A 27,861-nucleotide genomic window follows, 5' to 3' on the forward strand; every position below is an offset into this window, starting at 1 on the left:
AATCCAGAAATTTGTGCTTACGCAGATTTCTGGACATCGCTGATTTGTGAGACTTACGGCACTTTAGCCTCTGACGGCGCCGTATATAGGATAGCTCGAGTTGCGAGCTGAAACTGCGGGCGGCGGGGGTTCCCTCACTTGCGCCGCAAACTACGCTCTTTATCGGATCGCGCCCAAGATTGTGATCAACTCCCCATGTTTCAATATGAACATGAATGAATGTTTGGAACATGGTCGTAACTTATCTGTAACATTTTATTTGTAAATCCCACCTCTGTCTCTCATAAATTTCTTTGTCACAGTTACAAATCAGTGTATTTTTTTTTCTTTAAACTTGCTTACTCATGTTTACAAGAATCTTCTTATGTACAAAAATGGCCATGAAACTGAAGAATCATTTACTTTTATATACAATCTGCTTCCGCCCCCGACAATGCCACTCCTTACAGATGAAGCAGCAAGTGCAAGACTCTGTCTTAATTTTTCCCTCCTGTGTAAAAGGACTATAGCTGTACTTAATACTAAACTTAATTTATTGACTAGTGAGTAAGAATGATTACAGTTTCTGTTTGTTTTTTTGCAGTTTTTGCTATGACATAGTTATATATTTTCTATAATTTTGATTAATTTAGGTTCACTTAAGTTGGACACTGGGCTACAATGTCTGCTCAATGGGAGTATGTGCCACAAGAAATCCTCTCACAGATCTTTTACTACCTCAATCTGACAGACAGACGAGCTGTGTCTCAGGTGTGTGAAACCTGGGCATCGGCCGTGTTATCTAACGATGTCTGGCATTACACGGAAATACGGTACGTATACAGAGCATTATTTTAGATTCAGTAGTGTGTGTGCTCCTCTTTTGCATAGTGCAATATGAAACTGTTTATTTTATTTCTTTATTTTTTTAATTGAACAGTTTTCAGACACAGTCATCACAGACATTTAAGGATTTGAAAGTAAATAGCTCAGTACCAATAACTTTGAAAACAGTAATTTTAACTTTGCTGAAGATAATTTATAGGACCTTTTTAGCAGTGTTTAATGTACCACCACCATTTCAATCATTACTTAATTGTTTGCTAAAGTAAAATGCAGACTTGCATTCTGCGCACTGCTTTTTCATTGTATATAGTTCAGTTGTATATTTGATGTCACCATAACCTATATATACATGTAAATCCTTTCTCTGAAAAGTAACACATTTTAGTTTTTAAAACGTATCACATAGGGTTGCCAGGTATCCGGTATTCAACTGGACAGTCAGGGGCGGAATTACTAGTGGAGCAGCCGGTGCCACTGCACTGGGGCCCGAGGGCTGAATGGGCCCACTCAGAGTCCTAAAATTAAAATGCAAGGGTACTGGTTTTTTTGTATGTGGTAATAAGATCAGGGCCGTGCCGATATCACATGGTTTGTGTAAATATAATATACTTTGTGGGAAGCTTCTGACAAAATTTGTCTCAACCTTACAGCTATGTTGCTGTGTCCGTGAACTAGCCCTTATGGGTGTGCGGATGGCAGCCTGTCTCCCTCTCTGAACTTGGGCCTCACCTAACTTTTCACCGTCATACACAGCAGTACTGCCTGGGCCGCGTGTAACCTGTGCAGTAGCCTGCAGTTGTGGCTTCAAACTCTGGCCACAGTACACAACACAGCGATGAGAGTGGCCGCGTAGTTTGTGTACTCCACACTTTCTTATGTGGGGATTCTTGCTGTGTTGGGTGCAGGGCTAATCCCTATGCATCGGACATGTAGTGTTGTTTGCTACAGCCCCATGCACACATCGCTGCAGAGTGGGGGCTGCCATAGAGATGCTGCACACTAGGGATGTCCGTGCTGATGCACCGACTGGAACAGGTAAAGGCAGCATACCGTGTGCATGCGGTGGCCTTTCTAATAATCGCCATGGCTTTTTTCTTTAAACCCTTCCACATAACTTGTGGTTATGTAGGTGATGTCAAATTGCAGTTTTAGAGACTTTTTGACCCCAGGACACAACTAACTTCTGCAATTCCCCCGCTGTGATCCTTGTTGATATTTTGTCCACTCGAACCATCCTCTTCACAATGCATTGAGATAATATAGACACACGTCCTCATCCAGGTTGCTTCATAACATTTCCAGTTGTCTCTAATGGTGGAAATGGGCATTTCCAATGCTTTTGCTATTTTCTTATAGCCACTTCCCATTTTGTTAAAGGGATAGTAAACACCAAAAATGTTATGGTTTAAAAAGATAGCTAATCCCTTTATTTACCATTCCCCAGTTTTGCATAACCAACAAAGGTACTTTTTACCTTTTGTAATTATCTTGTTTCTAAGCTTTTTCTGACTGCCTCCTTATCTCAGATCTTTGGACAGACTTGCATTTCAGGCAATTAGTGCCGACTCTTAAATAACTTCACGTGCGTGAGCACAATGTCATCTATATGAAACACATGAACTAATGCCCTCTAGCTGTGAAAAAACTGTCAAATGCATTCAGATAAGAGGCAGGCTTCAAGGGCTTAGAAATTAGCATATGAGCCTACCTAGGTTTAGCTTTCAACTAAGAATAACAGGAGAACAAAACAAATTTGATGATAAAAGTAAATTATAAAGTTGTTTAAAATGACATGCCCTATCCGAACCATGAAAGTTTAATTTGGACTATCCCTTTAAGCTCAACAACCTTTTGCCGCACATCACAGCTATACTCCTTGGTCTTACCCATTGTGATGAATGACTAAGGGAATTTATATTTATCTCATATGAATTGATAGGGGTGCCAATAATTGTGCTTCAAGATTATTTTTTTTTGGTAAACCTTGGTGTGTTTTTTTAACAAAAGTTCAAAACAATAAAGACACTTTTTTTACAGCCTTCTTTGCTCATATTTACCAAGGGTGTCAATATTAGTGGAGGGCACTATAGTTTGACTCCTTAAAAGGACAGTAAACACTTTGAGATTTTAATATAAAATGTTTAATTATGTGTAGTGTAGTAACGGCTTCTGCTCTATTGTATTTGCACTATATATCCTGTTGCTTGTACCTCATTTTAGGTTTACTAAAGCTGGGAATAATAATTATGTATAGCGTAACAACCCTACCACACATCTGCCCCTAATTGACTCCAGCCGATATTATCTAGATAAGACACTACATTATCATGGTGATTTTGCTAACATAATGTAAAGCATGCAGACGTTAAAAAAAAGTACACATTTTAAATTAACAATTACTGGTAAAGAATATAAAATTAATAATGTGATCAGATGCACTGATAGAAATGTAGTAAATCTGATAGAATGCAAATGTGGTAAACAGTATATAGGTGAATCAGAAAGGCCACTAAGGGAAAGAATAAGAGCACACATTCTGTCAATAGAGAATGCAGATGAGGACAGAAATAAAGATCTCCCAGTTCCCATACACGTTAAAAACTGTAATAAATGCAATTTGAAACACTTTACTGATACTGGAATAGCCAAACTTCAAAAAAACTGGAGCGGAGAAAATATAAATAAGCATAAGAATCTGCTAAAACTTGAGGCTAAGTGGATCTTTGAATTAGATACCCTGACCCCAAATGGCCTGAATTTAGAATTGGAACTATCTGCATTTTTCTAAACAATTTTTAGAATTATTATAGAATTTTTATAGAATTTTTACAGAGCTAGGAGTCAGGTGGGCTTTTTCAAATATTAGGATTTTTTAAAATAGAAAGCTGTTCTACGTAGGTGCTGTAATATGCTGCAATATGATGTTTTTAAAAAAAAGTTTGTTGTAAAAAGTTAATTGATCATACGAAAACGAAGTGCACAATATTTTATCTTTGTGTTTAATTTACACGATAACGTTATAAGAATCAGTTTTTAAGTATGTCACCTTAAAATTTGATTGGAAGTGGGAGATATCTCTTGCTTAGAGGTCTAATTCAGAATACTCCAGTCATAATAGCCAATGTATACGCTCCAAATGAACACCAAGCGACTTTCCTGACAAAAGTGAGTAAACTTTTAACTCTCTGGAGGAAATATAAAATTATTCTTGGGGGGATTTTAACCTCACATTAGACCACAAGCTAGACCGTACCACACAAGGGATAACTCAGGCTAAATGTCAATCCTCACACAATATCTTAAAAGATTTTATAGCAGATCACAACCTCATTTATAGCTGGAGAACATTAAATGACAGTACGAGAGACTATACATATTTCTCGCCCATGCATAACTCACACTCTAAGATAGACTATATTTTCACAAGCCAAATCTTGATACCACTCCTAATGAAAACTTCATTATTAAACTGTCCATGGTCAGACCATTCTATGGTGGAAATCACGCTGGCTGGAGTATTGAACCCAAATAGAGTAAAATCCTGGTTATCAAATACTGGTTTGCTACAAGATAAAGTGTTTTTACAATAACTCCACCAACAGATCTCTGAGTTCATCTCAATCAATGAAGGTAGTACTTCTAACCTCCTATTTGCTTGGGGCGCTTTAAAAGCGTATGTAAGGGGTTTCTTAATTGCTGAATCAAATAGGAGAATTAAACAAAATAAAGCTAAGCTGACACAACTACAACATGAGGCTAATTTACTAAAAACTCAAATTATTAGCAACCCAAACAAAAAGAATATTAAACAGCTTAGAGCCAAGAATGACGAGATTAATCAATTATTAGATAAAGAAGCAATTAGGTCCATTAAAGTTATAGACACACACTATTATATTTACAGCAATAAGCCGGACAAAATGCTTGCAAATAAGCTCAAGGATTTGACTAGAAATACCACAGTATCACAGTTACAGAGGCAGGATGGTACATATACTAATGATCCTCTATGTATTGCCAATATGTTTGCTGACTTTTATAATGATCTATATAATATTCCCGACCCCAACAGAGGCAAAGATAGGTCGAGGGAGCTAGACAGTTTTCTGGGTCAAAGCTCCCTATTAAAGGTTTCGGTAGACAAACTCAAATCTCTGAACTCTCCTATTACTCAGGAGGAGGTTAGGGCATCCATAAAAATATTAAAGGTTCCAAAACACCTGGTCCTGATGGCTACTCTGGGATCTTCTACAAATCCCTACAAGATATTATGATTCCTCAGTTGACCCGGATCTTTAACTCCATTATGAAGGGTACAGAAATCCCCAGAGAAATGTTAATGACCAGAATTGCGGTGATACCAAAGCCTGGTAAATATAAACAACACTACCAAAATTACAGACCAATTTCCTCAATAAATCAGGATATTAAGATCTTCACTAAAATTTTGGCCAATCGACTCAATCCCATTCTCAAGCATTTGATCCATACAGACCAGGTGGGGTTTATAAGGAGCAGGGTGGCCCCAGACAATACCCGTAAAATTATTAGCCACTGTTTCAGGAGCGCCTTCTCTGTTTTCTCTCTTGGATGCAGAGAAGGCGTTCAATAGGATTAGTTGGGATTATATGTTTGCTGTCTTAAAAAAACAGGAATACAGGGTGAATTTTGTGATGCCCTGACTACCCTTTACTCGGTCCCTATGGCTTTGTTAAACTGTTAGGATACCTATCAAAACCAATACATAACAACGGTACACGGCAGGGATGTCCCCTTTCACCGCTGCTGTTCGCTCTTTGTATTGAGCCATTAGCGGTGAAAATCAGAGACGATTTCGATATCTCGGGATTGAAGGTAAACAGTAAAGATCAGTCTTTAACTATAAAAGAAATATCACCAGAAGATTCTGACGAGGGGGAAGTTATGCCGACTAACTCTCCCCACGTGTCAGACCCTTCGCCTCCCGCTCAGGAGATGCACGCTAATATGGCGCCAATTACATCAGGGACGCCCATAGCGATTACCTTGCAGGACATGGCTGCAATCATGAATAATACCCTGTCAGAGGTATTATCCAGGTTGCCTGAATTAAGAGGCAAGCGCGATTGCTCTGGGGTTAGGAGAAATACAGAGCGTGCAGATGCTGTAAGGGCCATGTCTAATACTGCGTCACAATATGCAGATCATGAGGTGACATCTCTGATTCGGGGAATCCTGATTCAGAGATTTCTAATTTTAAATTTAAGCTTGAGAACCTCCGTGTGTTGCTTGGGGAGGTATTAGCTGCTCTGAATGACTGTAACACAGTTGCAGTACCAGAGAAATTGTGTAGGCTGCATAAATACTATGCGGTACCGGTGTGTACTGATGTTTTCCCTATACCTAAAAGGCTTACAGAAATTATTAGCAAGGAGTGGGATAGACCGGGTGTGCCTTTTTCCCCACCTCCTATGTTTAGAAAAATGTTTCCAATAGACGCCACTACACAGGACTTATGGCAGACGGTCCCTAAGGTGGAGGGAGCAGTTTCTACTTTAGCAAAGCGTACTACTATCCCGGTTAAGGACAGTTGTGCTTTTTCAGATCCAATGGATAAAAAATTGGAGGGTTACCTTAAGAAAATGTTTATTCAACAAGGTTTTATTTTACAGCCCCTTGCATGCATTGCGCCTGTCACAGCCGCGGCGGCATTCTGGTTTGAGGCCCTGGAAGAGGCCATCCATACAGCTCCATTGACTGAAATTATTGACAAGCTTAGAACACTTAAGCTAGCTAACTCATTTGTTTCTGACGCCATTGTTTATTTGACTAAACTAACGGCTAAGAATTCCGGATTCGCCATCCAAGCGCGTAGGGCGCTATGGCTTAAATCCTGGTCAGCTGACGTGACTTTGAAGTCTAAATTACTCAACATTCCTTTCAAGGGGCAGACCTTATTCGGGCCTGGTTTGAAGGAAATTATTGCTGACATTACTGGAGGTAAGGGTCACACCCTTCCTCAGGACAGGGCCAAAGCAAAGGCCAAACAGTCTAATTTTCGTGCCTTTCGAAATTTCAAGGCAGGTGCAGCATCAACTTCCTCCACTTCAAAACAAGAGGGAACTTTTGCTCAATCTAAGCAGGCCTCGAAACCTAACCAGTCCTGGAACAAAGGCAAGCAGGCCAGAAAGCCTGCTGCTGCCTCTAAGACAGCATGAAGGAACGGCCCCCTATCCGGCGACGGATCTAGTAGGGGGCAGACTTTCTCTCTTCGCCCAGGCGTGGGCAAGAGATGTTCAGGATCCCTGGGCGTTGGAGATCATATCTCAGGGATATCTTCTGGACTTCAAAGCTTCCCCTCCACAAGGGAGATTTCATCTTTCAAGGCTATCTGCAAATCAGATAAAGAAAGAGGCATTCCTACGCTGTGTGCAAGACCTCCTAGTTATGGGAGTGATCCATCCAGTTCCGCGGACGGAACAAGGACAGGGTTTTTATTCGAATCTGTTTGTGGTTCCCAAAAAAGAGGGAACCTTCAGACCAATTTTGGATCTAAAGATCTTAAACAAATTCCTCAGAGTTCCATCTTTCAAAATGGAAACTATTCGGACCATCCTACCCATGATCCAAGAAGGTCAGTACATGACCACAGTGGACTTAAAGGATGCCTACCTTCACATACCGATTCACAAAGATCATCATCGTTTTCTAAGGTTTGCCTTTCTAGACAGGCATTACCAATTTGTAGCTCTTCCCTTCGGGTTGGCTACAGCCCCGAGAATCTTTACAAAGGTTCTGGGCTCACTTCTGGAGGTTCTAAGACCGCGAGGCATAGCGGTGGCTCCGTGTCTAGACGACATCCTGATACAGGCGTCAAGCTTTCAAGTTGCCAAGTCTCATACAGAGATAGTTCTGGCATTTCTGAGGTCACACGGGTGGAAAGTGAACGAGGAAAAGAGTTCTCTATCCCCACTCACAAGAGTCTCCTTCTTAGGGACTCTTATAGATTCTGTAGAAATGAAAATTTACCTGACGGAGTCCAGGTTATCAAAACTTCTAAATGCTTGCCGTGATGCCAGCCTTCTAGGTTGGGGTGCAGTCTGGAATTCCCTGAAGGCACAGGGATCGTGGACTCAGGAGGAGAAACTCCTTCCAATAAATATTCTGGAGTTAAGAGCGATATTCAATGCTCTTCTGGCTTGGCCTCAGTTAGCAACACTGAGGTTCATCAGATTTCAGTCGGACAACATCACGACTGTGGCTTACATCAACCATCAAGGGGGAACCAGGAGTTCCCTAGCGATGTTAGAAGTCTCAAATATAATTCGCTGGGCAGAGTACCACTCTTGCCACCTGTCAGCAATCCATATCCCAGGCGTGGAGAACTGGGAGGCGGATTTTCTAAGTCGTCAGACTTACCATCCGGGGGAGTGGGAACTCCATCTGGAGGTGTTTGCTCAGTTGATTCATCGTTGGGGCAAACCAGAGTTGGATCTCATGATGTCTCGCCAGAACGCCAAGCTTCCTTGTTACGGATCCAGGTCCAGGGACCCAGAAGCGACGCTGATAGATGCTCTAGCAGCGCCTTGGTTCTTCAACCTGGCTTATGTGTTTCCACCGTTTCCTCTGCTCCCTCGACTGATTGATTGCCAAAATCAAATAGGAGAGAGCATCAGTGATTCTGATAGCACCTGCGTGGCCACGCAGGACTTGGTATGCAGACCTAGTGGACATGTCATTCTTTCCACCATGGACTCTGCCTCTAAGACAGGACCTTCTGATACAAGGTCCTTTCAATCATCCAAATCTAATTTCTCTGATACTGACTGCATGGGGATTGAACGCTTGATTCTATCAAAGCGTGGCTTCTCCGAGTCAGTCATTGATACTTTAATACAGGAACGAAAGCCTGTTACCAGGAAAATCTACCACAAGATATGGAGTAAATATCTTTATTGGTGTGAATCCAAGAATTACTCATGGAGTAAGGTTAGGATTCCTAGAATATTGTCTTTTCTCCAAGAGGGCTTGGACAAAGGATTATCAGCTAGTTCCTTAAAGGGACAGATTTCTGCTCTGTCTATTCTTTTGCACAAGCGTCTGGCAGAGGTTCCAGACGTCCAGGCATTTTGCCAGGCTTTGGTTAGAATTAAGCCTGTGTTTAAACCTGTTGCTCCCCCGTGGAGCTTAAACTTGGTTCTTAAAGTTCTTCAAGGAGTTCCGTTGGTACCCCTTCATTCCATTGATATTAAACTTTTATCTTGGAAAGTTCTGTTTTTGATGGCTATTTCCTCGGCTCGGAGAGTCTCTGAGCTATCTGCCTTACAATGTGATTCTCCTTATCTGATTTTTCATGCAGATAAGGTAGTCCTGCGTACCAAACCTGGGTTTCTAACAAGAATATCAATCAAGAGATTGTTGTTCCATCATTGTGTCCTAATCCTTCTTCAAAGAAGGAACATCTTTTACATAATCTGGACGTAGTCCGTGCCTTGAAGTTTTACTTACAAGCTACTAAAGATTTTCGTCAAACATCTACCCTGTTTGTCGTTTACTCTGGACAGAGGAGAGGTCAAAAAGCTTCGGCAACCTCTCTTTCCTTTTGGCTTCGGAGCATAATACGCCTAGCCTATGAGACTACTGGACAGCAGCCCCCTGAAAGGATTACAGCTCATTCTACTAGAGCTGTGGCTTCCACCTGGGCCTTTAAAAATGAGGCCTCTGTTGAACAGATTTGCAAGGCCGCGACTTGGTCTTCGCTTCACACTTTTTCCAAATTTTACAAATTTGATACTTTTGCTTCTTCGGAGGCTGTTTTTGGGAGAAAGGTTCTTTAGGCAGTGGTTCCTTCCGCTTAATCCTGCCTTGTCCCTCCCATCATCCGTGTACTTTAGCTTTGGTATTGGTATCCCATAAGTAATGGATGATCCGTGGACTGGATACACTTAACAAGAGAAAACATAATTTATGCTTACCTGATAACTTTATTTCTCTTGTAGTGTATCCAGTCCACGGCCCGCCCTGTCCTTTTAAGGCAGGTCTAAATTTGAATTAAACTACAGTCACCACTGCACCCTATGGTTTCTCCTTTCTCTTTTTGTTTTCGGTCGAATGACTGGATATGACAGTTAGGGGAGGAGCTATATAGCAGCTCTGCTGTGGGTGATTTATTTCGATCCCTACCTTTGTCGATACCGATCTCTGAATTGAATGCCTTGCAGGGAGACATATTATGCTTTGTGTGGCAGGGTAAAAAAGCTAGAATAAATAAAAAATTATGTGCAACCATAAGGGAGATGGGGGAGTGGAGGTGCCGGATCTAGTATCATATTACCAGGCGGCTCGACTAGCCCAGTCCATACATTGGTTTAAAGGTGAACAAGAGGCTCAATGGGTACATATTGAAGCTGATGTACTGGAAGTTGATCAGATGTTGAGTCTCGTCTGGGCACCAAGGAACTTTAGATACACCTTACAGAGCAAATTTTTGGTGATCTCCCACACCCTGTACATGTGGAATAAACTAAATGCAAAACACACACTTACTCTGGCCAAGTCCAGAACTACACCCCTAATATTACCACAGTCCTCTATCAGCCTGATAGTTCAGCAGAAATGGGCTAATAAGGGCCTTTATAGAATAGCCAATGTGATAATAGATGATAAACTGATATCCTATGAACAATATAGAGATCTTAACCCTACTGATCGAAATATATGGTATCATTACCTGCAATTGAAATCCAGGGTCCAAGAAATTTCAAGTAACTTTAAATTCCCTACAATTAACACTTTCAAATCTTTATGTTTTCTTAAGGAATACACTAAAGGTATGATAACAACTCTCTATCGGTTACTTAAAAGCAAATTTTCTATGAATAAGTCTTTGCTTATGTTAAAGTGGGAAAAGGATTTGGATGCTACTTGGCCCCTTAAAACCTGGGTTGATAATTTGACCAGTGGTCTCTCATTTTCACATAACGCAACTCTCAAATAGAATTATATAAAGTGGCTTTTAGGTGGTACCTCCACCCAACTAGGTTCGGAGAAGGGGAAAACCAGCATCAACATTTGTGTTATAGAGGTTGTGGGGAGAGGGGCTTGTATATACACATGTGGTGGCAATGCATCAAAGCCAGAGAAGTGTCGGCTCAAACATCCGCTCTTTTGAGCTCAGTTTTTCAAACACAAATAGCCTTACTCCTGAACAAGACTAATTACATTTTAAGATACCACAGCTCCCAAAAAAATACCATAGACTGGCTTTGACCATTTGTACATTTGTGAGAATAAGCCTGGCCCAACACTGGAAAAATGCACCACCAAACTTTTCTGTTATTTATAATAAAATAACGTACCACTATAATATGGCCAGCATACAATGGGAACCCTTCATAATGTTTCATGAAAATAGGAATAGACAGTGAGTATAGGTTACTCTTTCTATTTAGCTTTGCCCTTACAGGGGGTGTGGTGGAGAGCCGGGACCAAGGAGACTTACTTGAGGGTATGAGATGATTATATTTTGCATGTTGTAAAATTTTAGATTTTTGATGCTAGAATAATACATATTGATGTGATAAAGAATATAAGTTTGAACTACTGCAGGAGGAAATACAGAAACTGGTGAAGATCTTTATATGGGGTGAGAAACTCCTTACCTATTGAATGTATTGACATGGGACGCTTAATGTAATCTATATTAACAACTTGTTATTTGAATCATACTGGTTTATTGTATGCTGTTAAAGGATTCATTTGAAAACTATAATTAAATAATTTTAACATAACATTAGCTTGGAAGAAACCATAGTTTACTACTTCTATTTTAGAGTATAAACCAAGGTGGGGTTAAATGAATCCTATCGACTGTCAGGATTTCACCTTCTCTAATCTCCTCTCACTTCCTCTATAAATCCTGTCACTCAAGATCAGACAGGTGCTTAGTATTTTGTAATTCAGATCTGTTTGTCTCTCTGCACAGTTGGTGCTGACAACCAGCTCTCTCTCAAATAGCCTAATTCCTGGAAGCAATTCTTACTAGAGATTTATACTGATTCTCAATCAGCCAGCTTTCTGCTTCCCTTACTCTCTCCCATACTGTTTGGTCACAGCATCACATAGAAGCAGGAGTGATTTAACCGGAGACTTTTACTTTTACCTGTGTTCACACAGACTACAAAGCAGCACAGCCTCACTCCGGAGTTACCAGAAAAGCACGCAGGTTATTAATTATGGACTTGTCAGGGAGACTGTCCGCATCACTTTCACTCATCTTGCCACTTCTCCTCAGCAATTGTAGCCACAAGGATTGTTTGCTACCGGATCGCTTACTCGCTGATTCACGGCATAAGACCACGCCCCCCTGTGACATAACAGGTAACGGGCAGATCTGTCTCACTCCCTCTGAGCTACCGCAGCGCTGCGCATCCACAGAGCAGTATACCCACTTGATTGAACTTTGCCTTACATTGTTAGGAGAGTCTCTTGTGCACTTATATGCTACAACTCTGCTTTGGATAAATCACGCTCCTGTGAAGTAACAGGATTACGAGTTAGATGTGGCATACATTAAACATTTAGGTAGCTATTGGTAGGGATTTCAGTTTTAGTTCAGTTAGTTCATTCTCAGTTAATTTACTGCATCTCAAATTTCCCTCTGCTCTAACCTACAACTTTGGGAACAAGCAGGAAATTATTACATTAACTCACATTTCATTTACTGCTGTTACTTTTCTATTTGTTACAGCTTGAATAATCTGTGATACACATTTACTATTAAGTTCCGCAACTGAGTATCCTTTAAAATTTACTATATCTCCTGAGAGAGAAAGCCAGACCTAACATAATACTAAGCCCCAAAATGGATCCAGCGGAGCTCCCACAAATAGTCTACAATCTTTCCCAGAGAGTAGACCAGTTAACCCATGGACTACGGGAGTTGCAGATGGAGAACCAGACTCTACGTGGAATAATTAAGGATTCCATGTCTAAATCTCCTCAACCTGAATCCACACCTGAACCCCAAGTTTCATTACCGGATCTCTTCTCTGGCAATCGTAAGGTCTACAGGCAGTTCAAAAATACCTGCAACCTATTATTTAACCTCAAACCCAAAACCTACAGCAATGATAGGATTAGGGTTCTCACCATCATTTCTTTCTTGAGAGGTGAGCCTAGGGTCTGGGCTGATACTTGCTATGAAACCAACAATCCCATTCTGTCTTCATTGGATGATTTCTATGCCACCATGGACGAATTGTATCAAGATACCGACGTACAGCTCACGGCTGAAAACAAGATGAGGAGTCTAAAACAAGGACGCCGGGCGGTAGAGGAATATATAACGGAGTTCAAGCAGTTTGCCACGGATTCCCAGTGGAATACTGTGGCTCTGAGGAATCAATTCCGCCTCGGTCTCTCCGATCAGCTAAAAGACGAACTGGCAAGAACAGAACTACCCTCTACACTCGAAGCCCTCATGAAACTTGCCATCCAGATCGATAGAAGGCTCAGAGAGAGAAGACAGGAAAGAGTTTACTCAGACCCTAACGTCCCTTCACAGACAAGATATTCCGCTTCTACTCCATCTAAGCTACCACCTGAACCAATGGAAATTGGTGTCATTTGAGGTCCTCTCTCACCCACAGAAAGAAGAAGAAGAAATCTCCAATTGTGTATGTACTGTGCTAACCCTGCACACACTGTGCATGAATGCGATGTTCTGCTCAAGACTAAGAAAAGTAAGTTCCATTTCTTCTCTACTCACCTCTATGGAAAACAACTTACTTAATGTAATCTCTCTTTACTTTTACAGTGGGGAGTAAACAGAACCTGCAACACTGAAGCCATCATCGACTCTGGTGCTTATTCCAATTATATTGACAAAGATATTGTTGAAAAAAATAAAATACTGATTGATCGCAAAGATAACCCTGTATGCATTCGTGTCATTGATGGTACTACCATCTCCTCTGGTCCCATCACTCACAACACTGTACCTATACATGTCACAACTACTGATGGCCACACAGAGAGCTTAGCTTTTGATGTTCTTCCATCTCCTCTATTCCCAGTTGTTCTAGGCTTACATTGGCTACAAAAACATCAGCCCAAGATTAATTGGGGTAGCCTACAACTCACCCTGTCCTCACCTTTTTGCAAGAAGCATTGCTTTCCACACAAAGACTACCTACTACAACTCACAGAACCCACCATCTCTCTTCCCCAACAATACTCTGATTTTTCTGATGTGTTTAGCAAAAAACAAGTGGAGTCTTTACCTCCGCACCGTGTGTATGACTGTCCTATAGAATTACAACCAGGCGCTACCGTGCCTTATGGTCACCTCTACCCACTCAGCCAACCCGAATTAGAACATCTTAAATCATACATCGATGAAAACTTACGCAAGGGTTTCATCCGTCCCTCAACTTCTCCAGCTGGAGCAGGAATTTTCTTCGTCAGAAATAAAGGACCATAAAGAACTGGTACCCTCTACCACTCATCCCCGAACTTATTGAAAGGCTGTACCAAGCAACAATTTTTACTAAACTTGACTTACGAGGGGCGTACAACCTCGTCCGAATTAGAAAGGGAGATGAGTGGCTTACGGCCTTCCGTACCAGATACGGGCATTTTGAATACTTGGTTATGCCTTTGGGGCTATGCAATGCCCCTGCCACATTCCAGCACTTTGTCAACGACGTTTTCAGAGACCTCCTAGACACTTGCCTGGTAATATATCTCGACGATATTCTCATTTACTCCAATTCAGAACAAGATCACGTCAAACACGTCAGGAAGGTTTTAACAAGATTAAGAGAACACCACTTATACGCAAAGCTGGAGAAATGCTCCTTCCATACCACAGAATTGTCCTATCTAGGTTATTACATCAGTCCAAAAGGAATAAAGATGGGGGAGACTAAGGTCCAAACAGTTAGGAATTGGGTCAGGCCCAAAAGTAGAAAAGGGGTACAACGCTTTCTCGGCTTTGCGAACTACTACAGAAAGTTCATTAAAAACTTCTCACAGATCGCTAAACCCTTGTCCCGTCTTACAGCAGTAACAACTCCATTCGAATGGACTGCAGAGGCTACGGACGCATTCAACAACCTAAAGCACAGATTCACCACAGCTCCAATCCTATCTTTCCCTGATCCGTCAATACCTTACATCCTGGAGGTTGATTCCTCTGACTACGCAGTTGGCGCAGTTCTTTCCCAGAGACCATCCCAATCTGGACCCATACATCCAGTTGCATACTTTTCTAAGATCATGTCTCCTGCCGAACGCAACTACCCTATTGGGGAGAAGGAGCTCCTAGCCATTAAACGTGCACTCGAACACTGGAGGCATCTCTTGGAGGGCACTGAACAACCAATAACAATATATACAGATCACAAAAATCTCGAGTACCTACAGACAAACAAGACCCTTTCCTCCCGGCAAATTCGTTGGTACCTTTATTTCTCACGCTTCAATTTCATCATAGTCTATAAACCAGCTAATAAGAACCGCAAAGCTGATGCCCTATCCAGAATGGATGACATTCCTATATGTCCTCCTATCACAAAGCAGATCATACCCAGCGAATGTTTCATCGGACTATCTGACATCCTCCCAACTCAGTTACGAGATTCCTTAAGAATGGATAAACAAATTCCCCTTAACAAGCTCACTAAAAAACCCGACGGACTTTTTTACCATCTACAGAAACTCTACATTCCCCCCTCTCTCAGGGGATCCATCATAGAACGCTTCCATGATCCACCGACCTCTGGACATCAAGGTATCAACAGAACGGCTGAAAAGATTTCTCGTGAATTTTGGTGGCCGGATTTAACACACAGTGTCTCTCAGTATGTTAAATCCTGTGTTGTCTGTACAACAACAAAGCCTGAGAATAGATCCCCCTATGGTCTCCTCATGCCCATTCAGGTCCAAGACAAACCCTGGCAGCATGTTGGACTGGATTTCATCGTTGAACTTCCCCTCTCTAATAAACAAAATACCATCCTGGTTGCAATAGACTTGTTCAGCAAGATGGCACACTTTATCCCGTTCCACAAGCTACCAACGTCTGCCGAAACGGCCCACTTGTTCCTTCAACATGTAGTGAGATTACATGGAGTACCACGTATCTTAACATCCGATCGTGGAACACAATTCACGTCTAGGTTTTGGAAACAACTATCTTCACTCTTACAGATTGATCATCGATACAGTACCTCTTTCCATCCCCAAACTAATGGCCAAACGGAACGAGCCAACCAGTGGCTGGAACAGTATTTGCGTGCCTATTGTTCACAACATCAAGACAATTGGGTTCAGTTTCTTCCTATGGCAGAGTTCGCTTTCAATGATTCTCTCAACTCCACCACGAAAATGACACCATTCTTTGCCAACTACGGGTACCATCCCTCTATTCATTTCTCACCTGGAACTATCTCCAACTCACCTAAAGTTGATGACCTATCCAATTCGTTACTGGAAACGTTCCGTACTCTCCGCTCTAATATCCTTCAAGCCCAAAACAGTCAGAACCACCATTACGACCTTAGGCATCGTACTCCCCCATCTTATTCATTGGGAGACCTCGTTTGGCTGTCTACGAAGAATCTCAAGCTTCGTGTGCCCAGCAAGAAGCTAGGTAAACTATTCATAGGGCCTTTCCTCAGCACAAAGGTGATAAACCCTAACGCTGTCACTCTGGACTTACCATCTTCTATGCGTATACACCCCAGTTTTCATGTCTCCCTACTCAAACCTGCTCTGGGGAGGAGGGATACCCGATTGGTGTTGCCTCCCACTTCTCACTTACCTGCTTCTGAGGAATACGAAGTCCAGTCAGTGCTTGACTCTAGATATTGTGGTGGTGGCTTAGAATATCTCGTCCACTGGAAGGGTTATTCTACGGACGATGATTCCTGGGAGCCCTCTTCTCATCTACATGCCCCAGCTCTCGTCTCCCTTTTCCACCGCAGGCATCCCGACCGGCCGAGACCTCAAGCTCTGGGAGCGCTTCTTTGAGGAGGGGGTGATGTCAGGATTTCACCTTTTGTAATCTCCTCTCACTTCCTCTATAAATCCTGTCACTCAAGATCAGACAGGTGCTTAGTATTTTGTAATTCAGATCTGTTTGTCTCTCTGCACAGTTGGTGCTGACAACCAGCTCTCTCTCAAATAGCCTAATTTCTGGAAGCAATTCTTACTAGAGATTTATACTGAATCTCAATCAGCCAGCTTTCTGCTTCCCTTACTCTCTCCCATACTGTTTGGTCACAGCATCACATAGAAGCAGGAGTGATTTAACCGGAGACTTTTACTTTTACCTGTGTTCACGCGAACTACAAAGCAGCACAGCCTCACTCCGGAGTTACCAGCAAAGCACGCAGGTTATTAATTACGGACTTGTCAGGGAGACTGTCCGCATCACTTTCACTCATCTTGCCACTTCTCCTCAGCAATTGTAGCTACAAGGATTGTTTGCTACTGGATCGCTTACTCGCCGATTCATGGCATAAGACCACGCCCCCCTGTGACGTAACAGGTAAGGGGCAGATCTGTTTCACTCCCTCTGAGCTACCGCAGCGCTGCGCATCCACAGCGCAGTATACCCACTTGATTGAACTTTGCCTTACATTGTTAGGAGAGTCTCTTGTGCACTTATATGCTACAACTCTGCTGTGGATAAATCACGCTCCTGTGAAGTAACAGGATTACGAGTTAGATGTGGCATACATTAAAGATTTAGGTAGCTATTGGTAGGGATTTCAGTTTTAGTTCAGTTAGTTCATTCTCAGTTAATTTACTGCATCTCAAATTTCCCTCTGCTCTAACCTACAACTTTGGGAACAAGCAGGAAATTATTACATTAACTCACATTTCATTTACTGCTGTTACTTTTCTATTTGTTACAGCTTGAATAATCTGTGATACACATTTACTATTAAGTTCCGCAACTGAGTATCCTTTAAAATTTACTATATCTCCTGAGAGAGAAAGCCAGACCTACCATCGACATACCCATATCAGAATCGGAAAAAGGATTTAAACAACTGTTCAAAGAATATCCCTAAGGGATTTAGCATGATAAACTTCGCAAAGAAAGATGGCCGTAATAAGGGCCAATCAGGAAGGAGAAAATCCGGAATTAGGGATACAAAAAGAGGACATCGACCAGACATGGACCATAGCTGCTTGAAAAAGACGACAAGGGTCGTTGAAACTTGTTGCAGGGGTTCTTTGTTTTGTCCTAGAAAGAGGGGAAGCCGGAAGAGACTTTAGAGTGCTCCAACAAGCAAGCCGCTGAGGTTTCCAGTCTCGTTCAAACGGCTGGGGTGGACTCCAGGAGACGGCATTGCAAGGAGCTTTTAAATGGTCCGGGAATAGAAGCCAGCTAAGGAGATCGTAAATGGTCTGAAAATAGAACCTGGCTAAGGAGATCGTAAATAGTCTGGGAATAGGACCCGGTATAAGCATTGTGTAAGACTGCGTCCAGCAAACAGCTTTTCAATTAGAGCCAGCTGGTTTGGTGGACAACGGTGCCTTTACAGAGACTTTTACCTCTAAAAGACTTTCTTTTATTTTAATATTGGTGTTTGCTATGAGTTCATTAACTACTTATGATAGATAGATTGGATGGATTATTATCATAACTTATTATCATAATTTATTTCAAATGCACAATTAATGGTTTTTAACTTTGTGTAGGATCCTACAGCATATTTTATTTATTTATGTTTTATCTAATTGTATGTGTTGATTTATATGGATTTTTGTGTTTTATGAAATATTTTTAAATTTAGTAAAACTTAGTAAAACATTATTTATTGCAATTTATTCAGTCTTCCTATGATTGACAAAGGGTATTTACTTTTTGATGCAGGTTTTATATACTGATCTGGTGAGAAATTTGTACTTTTTATCCCTTTTTTTGAGAGGTTGGTATTTCTTATAAAACCTGCTTGCATAGACTGTCAGCGCACCTCTTTCAGACTTTTTTGTTTCAAATAACATAATGACTATGCCAAATCTTGTCTACTCTAGTTGGAAGTCCTGATAGGCTCTTCCAGATAAAGCAAGTGGGGATGAAGTTTGGCTACTGAAGAACATTTTGCAGCAAACAAGGTTCAATATTCAAAACCAACGCCAAAAAAGACTGCACCCGATTAGCCAATTCACGGCATGTGACTTCCAAAAGCAGAAGAAAGATTGGAGCTGGAGAAGCAGCGAGCTACAGAGAGTCAGCTTAAGGATATGAGCGCGAAAATAAGTGCTGCCACACCGGATACACCGGATAGAAGTGGTGAAGTATACCGGCGATTCTGCTAACACTGTGACTTCCTAAGGAAAGCAGGTACTGTTCTCCCGAATACCCCATAATATCATAGTGGGTACATAGGATAACCTGCAACGGCATAGACTTTGAATAGTCCCCACAATACAAGTGGATAGCCGCTGAGAGATACTAACTCTGCTTACAAACGGACTACCGCTGAGAGACACTAATTTTGCACACAGCAACGTATCCCTATCATATTTAATACCAAATATGATTACTCATTGTTGCATAGCTCTTAGAATCACTTAGCATAGACAGGTCTTAATGGAATTGCATTTCATATGTTAATTACCACCAGTGTTAAAAACAATATACAAAATTAAGAAATATACCCCCATATTTCTTAATTTTGTATATTGTTTTTAACACTGTCCTATTTTTTATGATATATATATATTTTCTTAAACCAACTGTATGTGGTTTGCTTTTGTAACGCATCTTCTTTTTTTAGTATAATTTCTGTTATGTGTAACATATTTATCAGTGATCTTAGAAGTGGGCTTCAAGTGAAGGTAGAAATTTTTGCAAGAAACAACTAACACTCGGCTAGATTACGAGTTTTGCATTATGAGCGGTGCGGTGCTAACTTGCAAGTTATTGTCACCGCTCACTTCCTTACAGCATTGGTATTACAGGTTTACAAAAACCCAGCATTAGCAGGCAATATTGCAGCGTAAAGCAAAATTGACCTCCATACTGCACTCCAATACCAGCGCTGCTGAAAGCTGCGGTGAGCTGGTTTTACGTGCTTGTGCACAATTTCCCCATCAATGGGGAGAGCTGGCTGAAAAAAGCCTAACACCTGCAAAAAAGCAGCGTAAAGCTCCGTAACGCAGCCCTATTGATTCCTATGGGGAAATAAAATTTATGTTTACACCTAACACCCTAACATGAACCCCGAGTCTAAACACCCCTAATCTTACACTTATTAACCCCTAATCTGCCGCCCCCACATCGCCGACACCTACATTATACTTATTAACCCCTAATCTGCCGCCCCCGACATCGCCGACACCTACATTATACTTATTAACCCCTAATCTGCCGCCCCCAATGTCGCCGCAACCTACCTACACTTCTTAACATCGCTGCCACTATACTAAATTTATTAACCCCTAAACCTAAGTCTAACCTTAACACCCCCTAACTTTAATGTAATTAAAATAAATCTAAATAAAACCTTCTATTAATAACTAAATAATTCCTATTTAAAACCAAATACTTACCTGTAAAATAAAACCTAACCTGTCTTACACTAACACCTAACCTTACACTACAATTAAATCAATTATCTCAATACAATTAACTAAATTACAAAAAAACAAACACTAAATTACACAAAATAAAAAAAAGAAATTATCCGATATTTAAACTAATTACACCTAATCTAATAGCCCTATCAAAATAAAAAAGCCCCCCCCCCCCAAATAAAAATAAAACCTAGCCTAAACTAAACTACCAATAGCCCTTAAAAGGGCCTTTCGCGGGGCATTGCCCCAAAGAAATCAGCTCTTTTACCTGTAAAAAAAATACAAACAACCCCCCAACAGTAAAACCCACCACCCACACAACCAACCCCCCAAATAAAATCCTAACTAAAAAACCTAAGCTCCCCATTGCCCTGAAAAGAGCATTTGTATGGGCATTGCCCTTAAAAGGGCATTTAGCTCTTTTTCAGTGCCCAAACCCTAATCTAAAAATAAAACCCACCCAATAAACCCTTAAAAAAACCTAACACTAACCCCCGAAGATCCACTTACAGTTTTTGAAGACCCGACATCCACCCTCAACAAAGCCGGCAGAAGTCCTCAGCGAAGGGGTAGAAGTCTTTAACCAAGCAGGCCGAAGTCTTCATCCAACCGGACAGAAGTCTTCATCCAGACGGCATCTTCTATCTTTATCCATCCGGCGCGGAGCAGGTCCATCTTCAAGACATCCGGTGCAGAGCATCCTCTTCTTACGACGACTCTTCCAGAATGAAGGTTCCTTTAAGTGACGACATCCAATATGGCGTCCCTTGAATTCCGATTGGCTGATAGAATTCTATCAGCCAATCAGAATTAAAGGTGAAAAAATCCTATTGGCTGATACAATCAGCCAATAGGATTGAGCTTGCATTCTATTGGCTGTTCCAATCAGCCAATAGGATTGAAGCTCAATCCTATTGGCTGATTGCATCAGCCAATAGGATTTTTTCACCTTTAATTCCAATTGGCTGATAGAATTCTGTCAGCCAATCGGAATTCAAGGGACGCCATCTTGGGTTGTTTGTATTTTTTTTACAGGTAAAAGAGCTGATTTCTTTGGGGCAATGCCCCGCAAAAGGCCCTTTTAAGGGCTATTGGTAGTTTATTTTAGGCTAGGGGTTTTTTTTTTTGATTCAATAGTTTTTATTGATTTTTTGTTTCAACACAATACATATGACAAAAAGAAAAAAGATAAGTTTACATTCAACATTTGAAACAATGTATAATTGCAGTTTCAGAAATTAATGATCAGTGGTATATTTATAGAAGGCTGTGGTATATCCTGAAAATAAAATTGCATGAAAAACATAAATTTCAATGAGAATACAATCAATCTTTGGTTGCTGATAAGCTGTCCTATAATAGTGTCTCCTTTACACCGGGCAGTGGAATAGGGAGGGGGAGGGAGGGAGGGGAGGATCAGGGGGGAGGGAATGGTATAGGCTAGGGTTTTTTATATTTTTTTTTGGGGGGGGGCTTTTTATTTTGATAGGGATATTAGATTAGGTGTAATTAGTTTAAATATCTGACAATTTCTTTTTTTATTTTGTGTAATTTAGTGTTTGTTTTTTTGTAATTTAGTTAATTATATTTAATTTAGGTAATTGATTTAATTGTAGTGTAAGGTTAGGTGTTAGTGTAAGACAGGTTAGGTTTTATTTTATAGGTAAATTTGTATTTATTTTAGCTAGGTAGTTAGTAAATAGTTAACAACTATTTAGTAACTATTCTACCTAGTTCAAATAAATACAAACTTGCCTGTGAAATAAAAATAAAACCTAAGCTAGATACAATGTAACTATTAGTTATATTGTAGCTAGCTTAGGGTTTATTTTACAGGTAAGTATTTAGTTTTAAATCTGAATTATTTATTTATTAATAGTAGGTTTTATTTAGATTTGTTTTAATAACATTAAAGTTAGTGGGTGTTAGGGTTAGGGTTAGACTTAGGTTTAGATGTTAATAAATTTAGTATAGTGGCGGCGACGTTGGGGGCGGAAGATTAGGGGTTAATAAATGTAGGTAGGTGGCGGCGATGTTAGGGGCGGCAGATTAGGGGTTAATAATATTTAACTAGTGTTTGCGATGAGGGAGTATGGCAGTTTAGGGGTTAATATGTTTTTTCTAGTGACAGCTATGTCGGGAGCAGCAGATTAGGGGTTAATCATTTTATTTTAGTGTTTGCGATGTGGGAGGGCCTCGGTTTTGGGGTTAATAGGTAGTTTATGAGTGTTAGTGTACTTTTTAGCACTTTAGTTATGAGTTTTATGTTACAGCTTTGTGGCGTAAAACACATAACTACTGACTTTCAGTTTACGGTATGGATCTTTGCGGTATAGGGTGTACTGCTCACTTTTTGCCTCCCAGGCAGACTCGTAATACCGGCGCTATGGGAGTCCCATTGAAAAATAACTTTTTGAAAGCTGCGGTAATTACGTTGCGTTACGGCAAAAAAAGTGCGGTGCCCCTAAACCTGCAAGACTCGGAATACCAGCGGTAGTGAAAAAGAGCCTTAACGCTGCTTTTTCACTCATAACGCAAAACTCGCAATCTAGCCGACTGTTAGAAATAGATTAAATGAGTAGTGATATTAAACTGGAGGCCTGGACAAATAAGTGGGATCTAAGAAATAAATAAAATGTAAAATTATGCATTGATATAGACTCAATGACACTTTATTGATAGTTACAAACTATGAAAAAGACTCAGGAATTATTGTTTCATTCGTTTTAAAGGGACATGAAACCCATTTTTTCAGAATTAAGATAGAACATACAATTTTAAACAACTTTCCAATTTACTTCTATAATCAAATCTGCTTCATTCCCTTGATACCCTTTGTCGAAGGAGAGCAGTGCACTAGCTAAACGCAAATCAAATCCAGGGCTATAGAGTGGAAGTTTTAGAAGGAATTTGTAGAATAATTTCTTTAAAGAAAGGGTTGTTGGCTTATGAAATAGAATGAACAATTTAGTATGCTTTCATGACTAAACGAAATATAGGCTCAATGGGCCTTCTGGTTCTTATTTGCAATCAAAATCTTTTTTTTTTTTCTGGAAGACTTAGCTAAAGAGAATCTGTTGTTTATTCATTTTATACTGGGGTTCCTACTATGGCTTCTCTAATCATCCAGAGAATATTTTCCATCTTAAAATGGAATTTGTTCCCATTTTCTTCATGGTTCCAGAATCATTTCTGAAGAATAGCCTCAGTCTGCTCAAAGATCTATTACTGTGGTAGGTGTAAACTGTTGCATCCTGGGATTGATATCTCGGTGGAATAGTATATCAGCTTGTTAGGTGGTACACTATGCAAACATCATTTCTTCTAGACAAATATTTGAATCAATATTGTTTATACAACAGGAACTTTTTGTTGTGGGGAGACTAATTTCATTGTTCACTCATGTAATTACAGGCTAGCTAGGTTTGTTTTCTTTGCTTCAAGATCTTTTCTTAATCTATATTTTTGCATTTTATACCAGTTTCCAAATCTTGTGTTTTTAAAGTAAGCAATGTTACTCAATAACTCAGCTGTTTTGTGGCTTATACAACAATTAGCTAAAAGTTATAACTTTAAAACAGTTTAAATATAGGACATATTTGATATTCCCTGGATTTTTCCATTTGCCTATGCTTCAGAACTGCTGATTTAAAATGCAAACTCCTATATTAACTCTATGCTTCAATTATTATGAACTAAATGTCTGAGCTTTATCAAAAGGAAGGCTATTATGCAGTTCCGTTACTTGTACTTCTCAGACCATGCATAGAGTGATGTTTGCAATCATCAACAGGACATATCTTGCTCCCAATCTGTTTCAGTAGGAGTTCCACACCCCCTTTTCTTACAGCTTGGTTACTGGACAGAAGAGAATCTCTAGATTGTAAATTCCCACGGGAATAGGGCTCTCAATCCCTCCTGTATGCGTTTGTAAATTTTGACCTGTATCTTACAAGTCTTGTATTGTTTTATTTAAATGAATTGTATCAATGGACAACGCTGCGGAATATGTTGGCGCTTAATAAATAAAGTATAATAATAATAATAATAATTACTATTTTTGTGCATCTTCTGTGAAGAAACCTGTCAGCACTTTCAAACTGGACTAGAGCTTTAGCTGTTTTGCCTGCCATTTCCTCTTCAAGATGCATACTCTTACTGAACAATGATTTGTACACTGTGCTAACAATGACAAGGTACACTGTGCTAACAAAATGTGTACTTTGACCTGGTGGCTTTATGCTTGTTTCCTGTTGCAGACTGCCAGTAGAGAGACACATTCGTGGCATTTCTTCCCTGAACCAATGTTATTTTGGTTGTGGCTGTTATTTCATCAGACAATGTTTGTGCATTGAAGTTCCTCTACCATGTTAAGCACTGATAATCTCCCCTGTAAATTAAATGTAGTTAATGTAAATGTTTCTAAGTGTAAGAAATTGACGTCTTATTTTTATTTAGAAAAGTAGTTATAACAAGAGGTGCCTTGAAGACCTCACAGATACAAATAATAAGCTGACGGTAGCCATTATGAGGGCATGATTGTTTGTTTTTCACCTACAGTAATACAACTCATACACAATTTATGAAGCCTCTGCTGTCCGTGTGAAGTATCTTGTCTCAGCCTTGTGTCTGCCGGCTCCAAAGCTGGTGAGATTTGTTCTTTTACTTTTTTTCCCAAGTTTTCTTTTGTGCATTTGCTAGAATGGGTTGTTTTATTGAGTGTCCCAAAGAAACAATGACTGTTTCAAGAAAAAAAAGGTGATATTAATGGTGGGACGAGAGCCATGATCTGACGTTATATGGGACATACAATGTCCCACTTTCTCAGAGATTGTCCCTTGTTTTATCAAGTGTGTTTTCTCCCTTTTCATTTATTTTTTCTGTAACATTTTGTAGGTGTTTATTTGTGATGCTGTTAGCTGATTCTATGCATTGAGAGGTGTACAGTTATGGGAAAGGTGCTTCTCTATTGATTATAATGTAGAGTCGCACATTTCACAGATGTGAATGGGGAGTGTGAATTGCACAATTATCAAGTAGAGAGGTTGCAGCAATATTTTTTTTCGTCCTTATATTTGTTTCTTAAATGGATTTTATTAAATGTAGACCAGTATCATACTGAGCAAACAAGAAGCCTATTTGCAAGCTATTAATAACAATATAACTATAGGCACAGCACTTGCAACAGTGAGACACGGTATTGCAGAGTTGCCTCCTTTCACTGTATTCTTTACACATTATGGGCCAGATTTACAAGTGGAACGCTACATATCGCTTTAGTGAAATCGATATTTGCGCTCTATTGAGTAATACTAGCGCATGCTAATGTGCGCATGCTAATGTACAAGTCGACAGCAATGCGAACATGAGGTCGTATTCGCATTTCTGGGAAGCATTGCATGACGGGAGCTCGCTTCCATAGGCTCCAATCGGAGCCTTGTTCTTATGCCGGGAGACATGGCATGAGAACTAGGGGGTTAGTCGCGCAGCGATGGCAGCAAATTGTATATATATATATATATATATATATATGTATATGATTATATACATATATATTTATGTGTTTATATGTTTATATACACATATTAGCAAATACAAATATATGATTATAAGCATATACATATATATTTACTGGGAACACACAGTTCCCATAGACCGCAATGTAAAGTCATTTTTCAGTGCACCCCACTCCCGCCTTTACCCCCAAAATACTGCCTTGTGCAGTTATTTTATTAAAAAATACTACAATTTTTATTTTATTAATAAAATACACTACACTGTATTTTGGGGCACATTTATAAAATTAATCAGAGATCTGATCTCTGTTTTATTTTATAAGCAAAAGAAGATAGATGCACAAATAAGGGAACTGCAAGTAATCAAAGTTGAAGCAGAAAGGGCCGTGTTGGTGCCTCTCCCGACACAAATAAGTACAAACACAAGAAGTTTGCAGTCCAAATACAGCAATACGAAAAAGTCCCCTCTTAAAACTTTCTTCAACCAAGGTGAGGTGTTATAAAAATAGTGTTGTTGGCACATAAAAGCACTTAAACGGAGCGATATTAAAAGTTCATACCTTTATTTTCTTGTGTAACAAACACATACGACTTTCACAGACATAATAATTACCAGGAGACACAGGTAATAACGGAGTATGACGTCATCTGACGTTAACTGGCGCATTTCACGCCTTTCTGTGCTTTGTCAAAGATGTATATTGGGAGGTATACTAGCTACTTATAATCCTCTTGGATTACGTTCCTCCCCCCCTACTACAAGCATGTCACCAATATTTGCATACCACAGTGTTTATAGTCAATACAGCATACAAAATAAACAGTATTAAAAACACTGTATATATGCCGAAAACTAACTGACAACTAAAAAAAACCTTACCCATAAAGGATGTGTCAATATAATGTTAGTTACAAAGTACCAAAGTAACAAAATCAAATAACATAGTAACAATGAGCTAGCTGAGCGATATTCTTATTAGTTTATACAATGAGATAATACCTAGACTATTTGTTAAAAATCATCCTTTAAAATGACTCTAGATATGTACTTATCTCTAAGATAAATAAGAACTTTCTTTTACATTTAGAATTATTACATTTATTAATGTACCGCTCAAGTTGCTGATCGTCAATTGAAAGAATTTTTTTTTTTGTGTCAGTATAGTTGCAGCATAATGGCTTAAAAACAAACAATGTTTCACACCGGAACTCTATATACATAACCTGTACGTACAAAACCTATGTATTGTCTACATTGATAAGTATTTATTTAAATGGGACTTTATTAACAACAACAAAAAGTTGGTCTATTAGTCTACATTCTACAGTTAGAACCATACTCGGGCTTCTTCTAATATATCTTAACCCCTTAAGGACAAGGCCATTTTTCAATTTCTTTCCCTTAAGGACCAGGGCTATTTTTACATTTTTGCGGTTTGTGTTTAGCTGTAATTTTCCACTTACTCATTTACTATACCCACACATATTATATACCGTTTTTCTCGTCACTAAATGGACTTTCTAAAGATACCCTTATTTTCATCATATCTTATAATTTACTATTAAAAATATTATAAATATGAGGAAAAAATGGAAAAAAACACACTTTTTCTAACTTTGACCCCCAAAATCTGTTACACATCTACAACCACCAAAAAACAACCATGCTAAATAGTTTCTAAATTTTGTCCTAAGTTTAGAAATACCCAATGTTTACAAGTTCTTTGCTTTTTTTGCAAGTTATAGGGCAATAAATACAAGTAGCACTTTGCTATTTCAAAACCACTTTTTTTCAAAATGAGCGCTAGTTACATTGGAACCCTGATATCTGTCAGGAATACCTAAATATCCCTTGACATGTATATATATTTTTTTAGAAGACATCCCAAAGTATTGATCTAGGCCCATTATGGTATATTTCATGCCACCATTTCACCGCCAA

The 27,861-nt window shown here is 39.7% G+C and overlaps 1 protein-coding gene across 3 annotated transcripts in view; it reads left to right on the forward strand.

Annotated features, from left to right (window-relative positions):
* Positions 1-27,861, forward strand: part of FBXL8 (F-box and leucine rich repeat protein 8) — a 72,058-nt gene that overhangs the window by 27,489 nt on the left and 16,708 nt on the right. For all 3 annotated transcript variants that reach the window (XM_053700275.1, XM_053700279.1, XM_053700282.1), the window contains one exon: positions 633-812. In XM_053700275.1, coding sequence (XP_053556250.1) covers positions 661-812 — 152 coding nt within the window. In that variant the 5' untranslated portion in view covers positions 633-660. The remainder of the gene's footprint in view (positions 1-632; positions 813-27,861) is intronic.

The sequence above is a fragment of the Bombina bombina genome, chromosome 1 (assembly GCF_027579735.1).
Source record: "Bombina bombina isolate aBomBom1 chromosome 1, aBomBom1.pri, whole genome shotgun sequence".
Classification (NCBI taxonomy): domain Eukaryota; kingdom Metazoa; phylum Chordata; class Amphibia; order Anura; family Bombinatoridae; genus Bombina; species Bombina bombina.